The 13,350-nt window shown below is 51.4% G+C and overlaps 1 protein-coding gene across 2 annotated transcripts in view; it reads left to right on the top strand.

Moving 5' to 3' along the window:
• Nucleotides 1-1,558: 1,558 nt before the first annotated feature.
• ABCG4 (ATP binding cassette subfamily G member 4) overlaps nucleotides 1,559-13,350 on the top strand; it is a 32,098-nt gene continuing 20,306 nt past the window's right edge. The window contains exons 1-2 of one of the 2 annotated variants that reach the window (XM_020794755.3): nucleotides 1,559-1,695; nucleotides 6,692-6,930. In XM_020794755.3, coding sequence (XP_020650414.1) covers nucleotides 6,702-6,930 — 229 coding nt within the window. In that variant the 5' untranslated portion in view covers nucleotides 1,559-1,695; nucleotides 6,692-6,701. Of the gene's footprint in view, nucleotides 1,696-2,619; nucleotides 2,736-6,691; nucleotides 6,931-13,350 lie in introns of those variants that run through there. The other variant, XM_072979278.2, reaches the window with a different exon arrangement.

Here is a 13,350-nt window from a genome sequence, read left to right as displayed (position 1 = left end):
GAGCTGGGGGTTTGATTCCTCACTACACCTCCTGAAGAGAAGAGTCAATCTGGGTGGCTTTGGGCAAGTGGCACCCCCCAGGGCACCCCCCAGAAGAAGAAGGGTCAACCACATTGGAGTCTCTACCTAGCAAACTCTGAAAAGGGTCACCCTAAGTCAGAATTGACTTGATAACTCAATGATTAATGTTATATCCCACATACAATATAAATCCTTTGCTTTTTCTACACTTAGTGATTGTATTCATGTCAGTTCACGGCTGTGACCTTCACAGTGTATGGATGAATCAAAGCTTGCACACGTTCCTTTAAAAAAAAAATCTAAACATTCTCAAAATCCCCAGCATGGCCACTGTCTCAGTGAAGGCCTGAGCAACCATCACAAAGGCACACAGGGCTGTTTCCTCCCAAATGCCAGAAATAACCATTATTTTAATACATGCAGATAGAACCACCCACCAGATATTTTACGATGTTGGCATAAGGCTGTGTAAATTGTGTAAATTGTTGTGATTTATTGCTGCTAATTGATGGACTGCCCAACCAGGTCCTGGTGGTGTGCCTGGTCATGTGTCCAGTTGTTCAAAAGAGAAGCAACCCTGCACGCCATCAATTAGCTTCCATTAGCTGCTGCAAGTGATACAGAATTGATACCCAACGCAACAGGATTCAGGCCTGAAGCAGCTGAAGGATGCAACCAAGTCTCCCCAACAATATTCTTATTTAGACAGTCTTGGACATGGACCACACTCTGCAGTTCCTGAGGACTGGGAACTTGACGCCCAGGTAAGAAAAGGAAAACTGCTTTTCTAAAATCAGGGTGGGGAGAAGCCACCCACCCCAGAAGTGACTGGATGCTATGCTGGGGGGGGGCTTCTCTCCGGAAGGGAGGATAGCCCGTGGTGATGGTCGTTTCACAGACACCCCCCAGGTTTCCCCCACCCGACTCCTTTAAGGCAGGCTTTTCCGGCGGGCTGAGAACGCAACAGGATTCTGTGCCGGGGGACGCTCGGCAAAGCCCAGCCCTTCTTCCCTCCTTCCCTCCTCCTCTCCCTCCTCTCCCTCCCTCGCTGCCCGTCCGTCGGTGACATTCAAGCGCGAGGAGATGATCCTGGGAGGCTTCGGCAGCCGCAGCAAGAGAAGGAGGCAGAGGCGCTCGGGAGCCGGTGGAGGGTCCGGAGGCGGCCGCCCTCGACCTGGGGGCCGCGACCCCCACCAAGGCTGAAGGGGGGCTGCGTGGGTGAGGGGCTTCCTCGGCCTTTCCGGGCGCGCCCCGGGCCGAGGACCGCCAGAAAGCCGGGACCGCGGGACCCGCGGAGGAGATGATGATGATGGAGGCGCGGGGCTGCGCGGCCGAGGGCCGGCCCGGGCAGAGAGCGCAGGAGCGGAGCTAGCCGGCCCCGCAGTCCCTTGGCCGGCAGCCGGACTGGTCCAGCCCGAGACGGGAGGAGGCGGAGGCAGGAGAGCATCCTTTCGGCCTCGCCTGGGTGGGAGCTCGGGCGCTGCCGAGAGCGGGGACGGCGGCTCTCCGGTGAAACCCGCCCCCCCAGCCCTGACCCTCACTCACCTCGCGCTCCCCCCGCCCCGAATGCCTCTGCCTGGGGGGCCAGCCGGAGCCAGGAGCTAGGAGGGCGGGGGGGCTCCTGCATCCAGACGACACGCCGGGAAAGAAGAGATTGGAGAGAGAGGGAGAGAGGTACGTCGGGACCGGGCGCGGGGACGGGCGGGGGGGGATGTGTGCTCGATCTGCGGTATTTTCGCCCAGCCACCCCCGTGCTCTGCCTCCCGGTATCTCTTGGTCCTTTTAATGGGCGGTGTGTGTGTGTGTGTGTGCGGGGGGGGGGGGTGTCGCGTTGCAATGTAATGGCCAGGCTGGAAGGCAAGGCGGGGGGGTGACATTTACAACGTGGGCCCTGCTTTCCTGGCTGGGGGGGGGGCGGATGTCGGTGGAGGGTGGTGGTCTGCAATGGGGGGGCCTCCAGGTGAAACCGAAGGCCCGCTTTCCTAGAGAGCTCGGGGGGGGGCGGGGAATGGGTCTCCCCCCCCTTCCCTAGGGATGGAAACTTTGGGGCATTTTGGAAAGTCCCAGAGGAGCGAGGGGGGGGGCGCGCGCCCCGAGAAATGCCGTTTATCTGCAAGGCATCTTTTGGTCCTTGTCTGCTGGGGGGCGGGGGGGGGGGAGAAGCAGTGAAAAGGCGTAGATCAGGACTCTCTGCCCCTTGGGCTGATTAGGAAACTCTGGAGTGAGCTTCGACCGGAGGGTTTCGGAGGATGGGTTTGGCTTTATTAGATTCCACACCCCCCCCCGCCCTTCCCCAAACCTAGAGGTGAAGTGAGGAGGGCTCAATTCAGGTCCCTGGTCAGGATCCTGGCACAGAAAAGGTGCTGATGGATTCCCCAGGATGAAGGAAGGAGCCAAGTCGGATTCCTTTCACCTTGAGGAGTGGCTTTGTCCCTTCTTTTGTCTTCTTTCTTCTCCATTTTTCTTTCCTTGCTTGAAAAGAAAAGAGGTGTCCAGCGTCCAACTTCATCTACCTCCCCCTCTCTTTGAAGGAGGGCATTTTTGGGGGCATCTCAGCGTGTGATTGAAAGATGGCTGTGACACCCTCTCCAGGCCGGTGGAAAAGGATCCTGGCTCATCCTTAAAGGATTTTGCTTCCCAGCAAATCGGCACAGGATTGGGCCTCCTCCCCCCCATCCAGTGTGAAATATTTAAACTGGGGGAAAAAGGCCAAGGTATGCAGTACAATGCAAAAATAATTTATTAGAGCCATTTCTTTGGGGGGGGGTGTCCATGCAAGCTGGGGGACAAGATACCAGTAAACCTGGAACAGGATCTCTACCCCTATTGGTTGAACTGAGGATGATGGGGCTTGTAGTTCATCTCTGAAGGACCTCAGATTTCCTGGGGGTGGGTGGTTGGGTGGGAGGGAGGAGGGGATGAGAACGTTACCGGTAAAAGACTGCCAAGATCTCAGATCAAATTGCTCTTAAGCGATGCATTTTAGTGCCATTTGTGAGCTAAGCAGAAAGGAAAACATTTCAGAAACATAATCGCATGTGGTTTCAAAAGCGGTGCTGGTGGTACGGAGGGGCTTTGAAGCCTTCCCTTCTCCCCCCCCACCTTCTCCACCCTTTTCTTCCTTGCCTGCCACATCTGCCACGAAATATCGTGCAAAGAATCTTTCCCGTAAGAAGCTGTGTGTTCCTTGTTCCTGATGTTGGTTTTATTTATTTATTTTTAAATATTATTCTGTTGTTGGAGGCACACAATGCAGAGGGAGGAGGGGGGGAGGTCTTTGTGAAATTTGGATTCTGGGGCTGTAGTGTGTGGTGGATGTTGGTGGTTGGGGGGGGGCTGGTTTGAAGGAAAAGGCCAGGAGAGAGGTAGGCCCTGGGTCCAGTGGCCCGAGGGAGTGTTCTTGGTTCATCCCTGGCTCAGATCTCTGTACGGCTGCCTAGTGGCATCTTTGCAGGAGGCGCTGCTGCAGTTCTCCTCCTAAATGTAGGTTAAACTGGATTACCAGCAAGCCGCTGCCGGAAAGGGGCGTGGGGGAGGGGGTTCCCTTCAGGCTCCCTCTCTCTCCCCACCCCTCGCGCACGCCAGATCAGAAATCTGAGGAAGCTCCCCCCCCAACCTGGACCACCCCCTCCATCCTCGAGCATCACAGAATGTGGCTTCTGTGAAGCCCTGCCAGGACATCATATTGGCTTCTCTAGGCTGGGACCATCCAAAGGTGGGTGGGAGAGAGACTACACTACCCATCCTCCTCTGCTACTGTGGTGCTCACTGGAGAATCGTGGGGGTTGTCGCTGCTTAATTGTCAGCTTAATTGGGGGTGAGTGGCTTAGATGTTTTTTTTTAAATCGAAGCCAGCAACCTCCCCTTGGCAAACTGCTCCTCCCCACCCTCCAACCCCCTTTATATATCTTCTCTGGCATCTGCATCAGCTTCCCTTCAGGTGGAGCTCATAATTCTGCATGCAGGTCTCACTCCGGATGAAGGCTCTGCTTAAGACCTTGGTGGTGGTTTGATGGGGAGGCAGTTGAGATCACGTTTGGGCTGTTGACTTGCCTTCTATGGAAGTCTGCTTTGCTTTGAGACCTGAGTTTTTCCTCTCTTTCTTTCCCTCTTCCTCTTTAAAGACGATGTGTAGTATCAGACTAAGTTGAAAGCACGCTGGGAGTATTTGTGGGGGAGATCTCTTTAGCCCACCCTTTGCTTCTAAGTAACCATAGTTCCTTCCCATCTTTCAGGTTGCAAATGCAGTTGCATGGGAGTTAGCTGGGGGGGGTGTGTGTGCAGCCTTTCAGAGACACCGATGGGGAGGGGAGGGATCACTTGGGACTTGGCTTACTCCATTCTCCCAAAGCCAGGAGAACTTTGTGGTATGCGGTCCCATATTTTGCAGGACAACCCAGCTTGTAAAGCAGAAAAAAAACACTCCCTGTGTCCACTCCCTTAATACCTCAGCCCGGTATTTCAGAACTCACTTGGTCACCACAGGTGAGTAGAAAATCCAGGCAGGCGAGTGAATAAGCCGTCGAAGGAAACTTCAGTCTCCTCCTCCTGTGGTCAGTGCGGAACCCCAGGCGACTAGTGTTTTAGCAGCATATTAAAACAGTGAAAAGTTTCTTAATTGTTTCAGTGGGCTTATGCGCAGGGTTGCATTCATCTCACGGACAGCTCTGTTCTGACTGCCGTCATCTGTATTTGTTGCTGGTGCAATAAGGTTGTCCTGCCTTTAAGCAAAACACTGGTGTTGTTGGGGGGGGTGGTGGGTTGTCTTTATTTGAAAACACAGCCTGTTTAGCTTCTTGGTAGCTGAACCCTAAAGAGGAACAAAAGAGGAGGACAGGTCTCCATCAAAGAGGTTCCTCTTTGATGATCTCTGCCTTTCGTGGTCTGGGAAGTGGCCTGGTTGGTGGTGGCCCCTTCTTTGTGGACTCCTGTTCCCCCTTAGGATGATTGACACTAATGGGATGGAAAAGAAGGGGCCCAGCTGGATCCACTGTGATGCTGGAGGGGGGGGCAAGGTGGGGGGGGGTTTAGAAAGCTATCTCTGCCTGCTCTCCTCTTCTGTGCAAGGTAAGCATCAGATGCTTTTACACGGATGCTGATGCCTTTTAGGACAATCTTATTAAAATGTTGTTGGCATACCTTTATTTTTGACTGCCTGGCTGCTGCCCCATGGTAGGGCACCCCTTGCCAGCATAGCTGGGTGCAACGAACTTCGGCAGATAGAGGACTGACTCCTCGTCCAGCACCCAGGTGTGTCAAAGATGAGAGTGTGACCCACCCCCTCCCCTGTTGCTTTTGTGCAATCCTCACAACCCCGGAACATGACCTCTTCCACTTCTTTAAGAACAGAAACGGACAGCTCTGTACTTGCCTTTTTTCTCAGGCGATAGGAGAGGATCTGAGAGGAGAGTGCCGGGAAAAAGCAAACTACCCCCCCACACCAGCTTTCAAAGCCCTCGATGCTGAGACAGGGTGCGGTTCCCTGGGCCAGGTAGGATCAGGGCCGGCCCTGCCCTTAAGGCAGAGAGAGAGAGAGAGAGGCATCTGTCTCAGGCGGCACTGGCTGCAGGGGGTGGCAGGAAGAGGCAATAAGTTAATATCAGATGGGGATGGGGGTGGTGGCCTGAAACCTACCTGTAACCCCCCCTCCCAGGTAATTAGATGCTCCTGGAAATGAAGGAGGATGCTGGCCGGTTATCTCTGCATCAAACTGCAGTCCGGTTGGAATGGGGTGGTGACACCTTGCCTTTTACCATGGGCAGCAAAAATACCTTCGGGCGATCCTTGGGAAGTGGGAGACTTTGGCCAGCTACTGCCAGCCGGAAGAGATGCCACCGATCGATGGTCCGCCTTGGGACTTGGAAAAATAGCTTTTGTACCAGGCCTCCCACTCAGGATTTGGGGCCCCGAGAGAGTCTGGGGTCTCCCTAAAGTTATTGTTTGAAACCTGTACTATTATATCGAGCCCTTTGGGTAGTGTGCGCGCGATCAGAGTCTGTCTCCTGCAGACTGGCCGTCTATCAAGGCTGTTTCTCACCTAGTCGGCAACTGGGCACGGCCAGACAGCTCCTCTCGAAAGAGGGAGGAAGGGGGTCGATCAAGGCTGCCCTGCTCGGCTCCCACAACGAATGCCACCGATCTCATTCTTTCGCAGATGGCTTGGCTCCTGGAAGGGGGCAGGTCGCTTTCTACTCAGGAGGCCGGATTGGGCCCCAAGGGCCCTCAGTTGCAGATCCTGATTGTGCAGCCGCCTCTTGTATGTGTAGGGGAGGTGATCCGTGAGCAGTTCACCAGCCATGGGCGCCTGGAAATGTGAGGGATTATAATACTTGTGGGTAGGCTCCTCTGTGGGGGTAACTCTACGGCTGAGATTACTGGTTACAGGGCTTGCCAACGTTATTTTTTTTTTTTAAAACAACTTTTCCCCAGTTCTGCAAATGGTCTAGATCAGTGGTCCCCAACCTTGGGCCTCCAGATGTTCTTGGACTGCAACTCCCAGAAGCCTTCACCACCACCTCTGCTGGCCAGGATTTCTGGGAGTTGAAGTCCAAGAACATCTGGAGGCCCAAGGTTGGGGACCACTGGTCTAGATATTATTTTTTTTACTTTTTTAAAAAATGTGAATGCTCTCCTGATTTGATGACCTTATTTTATCCCTTTTGACTCGCAGCTGTCCGGCCATGGCGGAAAAGGGCCTGGATCCCTCCTGCGTCTCCATCGCGCTCGAGGACCCCGTCTGCCATTCTGGGGCGCCGGATGCCCCCTTCCTGACCACCCACCTCAAGAAGGTGGAGAACCACATCACGGATGCCCAGCGCTTCTCCCACTTGCCCAAGCGCTCCGCGGTGGACATTGAATTTGTTGACCTGTCCTATTCCGTCCGCGAGGGCTCGTGGTGGCGGAAAAGAGGTAAGGCGGACCGCCTCTCATCGCCTCTGCTTTGATTTGGGTCCCTGCCTTGAGGGGGGGGGTTGGACTTGATGGCCTTCGAGGCCCCCTTCCCACTCCATGATGCTCTGATTCTCTGCTCCACGCCCGGCACCCATTCACAAGCGAAGGAGCAAGTTCTTCCCTGACCATTTGCTGGAAGGCTGAGCTGTGTCTCTACAGGCCACTCCTCGGCCCAGTGGGGTTGTTCTGATTCAATATTGCAAAACAGAGCTACCTCGGTGAGGATTTCAAGACCTTTGAAATCATGTAACAAAACCCAGCTGTAGCACAAAATGTGGCGGCAGGCGAAACTATTTGGATCCCTGAAAAGTATATTTTGAAAGGAACTAGAAAACCTTTCAAGTAACTTCCTGGCTACCGTTCACATCACTTCTAAAATGTAACTCCATGACTCCCTTTGCCTGAAAAGTAACTGTTACAGGTAACTATGCTGCTTATTGCTGCTAGCTCAGTTCATGAAAGTATGCCTGTAAACGCATAAACCTGCACAGATATAGTGCATTATGTATGTGTGTGTATATATATATATATACACACACACACATATATACATATAGGATCTGCAGGGCATAGTGTGGAATTGGGCGTTGTTGGTGTCTGTTTTAAGAAGAAATATAACACAGGCGGTGGGTCTGGAAACATGTAGAGGATTGTGACTAATGTACCAGCAGAGCTGCATCTGCTTCTGAGTCACAACAAAAGCCATATCTCGTTACTGGCTGGCCAGGAGATACTGCTTGTGTGCATCTTCTCTTCCTTTTTTGCATGGGAATTAAGAGAATCCAGTGTTTAGTCAAACGGTATCTATATATAAAAAAAGTGAAGCAGTGTTTGTATTCCGCCTTCCTTCCTTCGTCCTCTTTCCGTCATTGTTCTGTTCCAACCCCCAACGTTCAGCCAAAAGCCCTTGTCAGGTGAGTGTAGTTTGGCTTCTTTGAATGTTTTTTTGGAAAGGGGTGGGGGGGAAGAATAGGTTCTCCCACAAACGTTTCTATGATTTATTTTATTTTATTTTGTGCATTGCTGGAAGCTTGGGAGTCCTCCAGGCTTGTAAACATCTCCCTGTTCCCCCTTTCCCCATTCCAGTATCAGCCGTGCATGGCCCTAACATTGCCTTCTGTTCTGCCCCGTCTCCTGCTCACTTCTGCAGGTGTATTTCGTCTGGGCTTTTAACGTTGCATACTCCAGATCAGATCCACAAATATCTCTTGGGAAATAAGATGGGTGTCCTGCACAGATCTTGGAAAAGTTACTTCCAGAATCTTCCAGATAGCCATTGCCTTTTCCCTCTGTCCAGCACGGTGTTGCCTCTAGTGTTTTAGTAGAGCCACGGTTTATGTGTACTGTGGCATTTTAGCAGGGTCACCGACCTTCTCTGCCACCCCATCGAGATCCTTGCGCCTTTTCAGCTTAGCTGTAACGCTCGTGGTAGCTTGCTGTGAGGAGGGGAGGGTTCCCAGCCACCACTTAGTTGCGAGTCATCCCGGGTTGCTGTAGAAAGTACTTGGAGACGACTGAGTACTGAATGGGCAACTTAGATCCATTAGGTGCACAAAACACCTGCTCCTGGCAGAGAGCGTCATAGCTAGGACTATTTTGTTGATGTGGCTCAACAGCCGTCTGTATTTTTAGGTTCTCTTTTGGGGTGAGAGGTTGACTACAAGGATTGTCATGAGTGGGGGCTAGCCTTCAGTTCTGCAGGTCCTGGAGCCTTCTTTTCCCCCAACCCGGTAACTGAGATTTTTTTTCCCCTTTGAAGTCGCTCTGGGTGGAAACAGTGTCCTTCTACGCCGATGTCTTGCTTTGCCCACTCACGAGCCTGCCATCCTTTCCAGGTGACCATGGAAGGTCAATATTGTCCATTGTCCACCCTGGGCTACAGGCATGAAAATCTGTGACATAGGACAGTGCATCTGAGGGGAGGAAGTGAAGGTACAGATCCTCGAGTCTGCGGGAGGGAACTCCCCATGCAAAGTTTGATTTTTCTCCATCTACTCAGGGCCCGGGAAGAACCTAAGCAAAAAGCATATAATAATAATAAGGTGATAAATTTAGCATCCGTTCCGTCCCCAGTTGTGGGTATCTTTCTCTCTGTGTCTCTCTGAACTCTCCGGGGATGCTTCTTCTGTGTGGGTGGCCTCCTGCTCGGTGCATATAAATCAGTGCTGCGGAAAACTGGGGGAGGGTTACGACAGGAGGTAAGGTGGTAGCCCTGCCTCCATTCGCTCCTTTTAATGGGATGTCAATCAGCCGCCCCCAGAAACAGAAGGGGAAATAGATTTCAAAAGAGTGACATTTTGGGGAGATGGGGGGAGAGAGAGGTCTGGTTTGGGATGCTTATGGCCGAGGCTGTGAAGATTGCTTTTCAGGACCACGACACAAGATTGTCTTTCATGCCTCATCTAAGGCTCAGGGAATCTTTCATGTTTACAGTGGACCCTCTACTTACGGAATTAATCCGTATTGGAACGGTGGCTGCAAGTCGAAAAGTCTGTAGGTCGAATCTCCATTGACCTACAATGCATTGAAAACTGATTAATCCCATAACTGGCAGTTTTTATTCTATTTTTGTTCCATTTTGGTTTTTTTCTGGTCTGTATGTCGATTCTCCAGCTGCAGGTCGAATCTACATTTTGCGGCCAGAGAAGTCTGTAACTCGAAAAGTCTGTAAGTCGAGCCGTCTGTAAGTCAAGGGTCCACTGTATTTGGCTGGCAGGGTGGTGGGCTCTTGCTCGCTCGGCATCGGATGCAAAGTTTATATGACCGGTCAGTCTTTAAAGTGCCAGGAGATGCCTGGTTTTGCTAGAAGAAGCTGACACAGTAACCGAGTTGGAAATATTTCAGTGTAATCAATCCGACTATAAACACACCCATCGGTAACAAAATTACTTGTTGGTATTTGTAAATGATGTGATCTTGTTTATTAGATATATTGGTACATTTTACATAAAGTTAGAGGATGTTGTGGGAGAAAGAGAAACATTCTAAAGTAATGTCTGACTTGTTAACTGCATGGAGTGGTCACATTTCCCTCCTTGTTTATTTCACCAAATTCTTTCCCCCCCCCCTCCTAAAATGATGAGACTTTCAGAGGTGAAGAAGCTCTTCTTTGGAGCGCTGAAGAATTATGACTAACAGGCTTTTGCAAAACCACATTGTGGGGTTTTTCATTTCACTTGATTTACTTTTATTTTTATTGCAACAAAAACAGCCCCATTCTGCTGCTGTCTGGCTAGGTGGTGTCGCGGGTTTGCTGTATTGCCACACTTTGCTTCTCGACAGGAATGGACACGGATTTTGTTCAGAGCTGAAAAGTTGTGCCCTGGCTTTGCCCATTCCTGTAGAGGTCTGACTAGAGATGTAAAATTTAAAATAAAATAAAATAAATAAAATCCAATTTTTTTCTTGGGGGGAAAAATGGGGGGGGACTTGTTTTTCTTTCTGAAAAAAGCAATTTTTTGGAAATTTTACATCTCTAGGTCTGACCTGGCTAAGGTGACACATGCCTTAGTTGCATTCCAGCTGGAGTTTTGTAACACACTCTATGTGGGACATTCGGAAAGTGTGCAGAAATTTTAGTGGGTGCAAAATGCAGCAGCCAATTTGTTACTCAGGACTGGTCATAGGGATCACATAACCCACCCACCCCCCAATTACAGCAGCTCCACAGGGTGCACATCTGTTTCCAGGCACAGTTCAGATTGTTGACTCTAACCTAGAAAGCCCTAAACAGCTTGGGTCCATGTTATCTCAAAGACCGTGTCTCCCATTATGAGCCTGCTCCGGTGTTAAGATCCTCAGGGGAGGCCTTTCTGTGGGTCCCGCCACCTTCACAGGTGCATTTGGTGGGGACACAGGAGAGGGCCTTCTCTGTGGCTGCCCTTAGACTTTGGAACTCCCTCCCACTGGAGGCCCGGCTGGCTCCATCTTTGCTCTCCTTCCACAAGGAAGCGAAGACCTTTCTCTTCAGGCAAGCTTTTTTTCAGTAACTGGCTGCCTGAGTGGTTTTTTTTTTTAATGGATGGTTGTGCCTTCTTCCTTTGAATCTGTTTTTGGTGTTGGGTTAGTTTGTTGTTTTTAGGGTGGCATTTGTTGGACTCTTTGAAGTATTCGTATACTCACCGTCTTTAGTTTTTACCCATTGTCTTAATCATTGATGTAAACCTTGCCTTGGGTCCTTGACAATTCCTCGTAGAGTTTTCTCGTCAACTTGAGACAGCCAGAAAGGGTAAGACCAAAGGGTTTCACCAGTCCTCTGTGCAGTCCTAGCCCAAAAAGGATGTCTGTTACTGACACTTGTAAAATCCGACCATATATCGGTACAATGAGCATCTGGTTCTCCTCAATAGGAGGAGAACCAGCATCAGGCGCTTGGTGGGACCCACCCACCCCATCAGAGCTGTCGTCCACTGGCAATTTATGGGGGGGGGGGTCTGTTCTTGGCTTGCTGAACTTCCTGTATTGGCTCATGGCAATTTTAGAGAGAGGATGGTCCATTTCTCTGGGTGAAGAAGGACAGCCTTTTCCTCAGCAGTCCAGGTATGCTGAGATCCTGCCCTCCCTGTTTCCTGGGCGTTTATCTCCAGCTTTACGGTGAAATGGAAGAAGGGGGTGGGTTGGATACTAGAGCGGGGGCGGCTATTCTCCTCTATCGGAACGGAGGCCTGCTCTGCTTTAAGCTGGCGAGATCCAGGTTAATCCTTCTTGGAACTGACTTTGTGAAGCCCTTGAAGATTTCCACCATCATCCCTGCCTGGGGATAAACACACACACACCGTCAGAGTCAGCTGGGTGGGTGGATGACCCTTCTCCTGATCCTGATCAAGATATCTGAGAGATAGTTAGCTTGGCTTCCTGCTCTCCGTAAGGCAAGAGGCTGCTGGTGAAAAGATGCAGGAGACATTTTCATTTTTTTAAATAGTCCCTGGAGGCTTGGGGTCTCAAGAGCTTGCTTCTGCTTGCATCCCACGCATCCTGACCCCTTGTGTGCATGCTTTATGCCTTTCCCCCCAAAGGTGACAGAGGTGGAGGTAGATAACCGTGTTGGGGGAGGGAGAGAGAAACCAGAAGTTGTGTTTTTCCAGTTCCAGAAACGAAGGTCTGGTCCTCCTCCTTCCTTCCCAAACTAAGTACTCTTCAAAGATATGGGCCATACTGGAGTGGATCCATGGATTCCAGATGGGATGTTCTGGTTTTCTGGAAGGTCATCTGCCATCCCATTAAGATTCCCTGAGAGCCACCACAGTCCTAACAGTAGCTGGGAGGCAAAACAATTCCCCCCCTCAAGAAAACATTCTATGGTTGCAACAAGCTCTCTCTGTTGTTATGCAAAGTATTTGTGTGTGGGGTTTTTTTCGGGGCAATCAAGAGCTGTTAGCTTTATAAAAAGCCTGCCCTTGATAGAAACCACAAGTGCTTAAACTTATCCATTGATATGGATCAATTCAGGGGCAACTCTTTTTGAAGGGGTGGGCTGGCCCTTGGGTCTGTCATGATGTGCAACCTTTACCACTGTGCCCACGGGAGCTGTTCTCCCGCACATCTGGAGGGAGCAGGTCTGGAAAAGCTCAGCCAGGGGGTGAATCCCGTTGTGCGCTTTCTTTGCCATCTATAGGGTGCCCCCCGTGCTCCTTTCAGCTGAGGCCGATCAGCAGGGGCCGGAGATAAGGAAGAAGGACCGGCCTCTCCCAGTTGGACTTGAATGCCACTGGGTTGATGGACCCACGGACTCTGACTCAGGTCTCCGTGGTCTCTGCAAAAGGGCCAACTTCATAGGAGGAATGGCCGCAACGTCTCGAGGTGGCCGGCTGCCAGTTCTGAACTGATGTCCCCGGCCCTTGGAAGGATGAGCTCCGGCTTTTCTTCTCCTCTGCCCGACTGGCCCATGGGTGGGCATCAGCCGATCAGTGAAGGCCTGGCAGGAACCCGGACGTGTGGATGCAAAGGGCTCCTCCTGAATCCTCTTTTAATGATGTCTCCCCTGGATAACTGTCCTGAATCTAAGAGGAGGACTGATTCTCTTCTCCAAAAGAGCCCACCTCTGCCCATTTGGAGCCCCCCCTTGCAACCTTGCCCACGGGTGTGCCTCTCCCTAAGTGGCACATGCAGGAAATTGTCATCCCCCCCCCCCCCGTGAATGATCCACTCTCACCACGGAAACCCATTGTCTCGGTCTGTTGGTGGGTCAAGATGCTGGCATGTCCATCGCAGCATCTTGGTTTTTAAAAAAAAACACTGCAGGGAAGGGTGTTCTCGCCCCCCCCCCCGCATGCATGCACCTTTCCTTCCTTCCCTCCCTCTCCCTCTCCCTCTCCCTCTCCCTCTCTCTCTCTCTTTCTCTCTCTGTCTCTCTCTTTCTCTCTGGTGTTCCTGAGCTGA

Source organism: Pogona vitticeps, chromosome 8 (genome assembly GCF_051106095.1).
Source record: "Pogona vitticeps strain Pit_001003342236 chromosome 8, PviZW2.1, whole genome shotgun sequence".
Lineage (NCBI taxonomy): Eukaryota > Metazoa > Chordata > Lepidosauria > Squamata > Agamidae > Pogona > Pogona vitticeps.
Note: the sequence above shows the minus strand (reverse complement) of the source record. Positions and strands in the feature narration are given on the sequence as shown.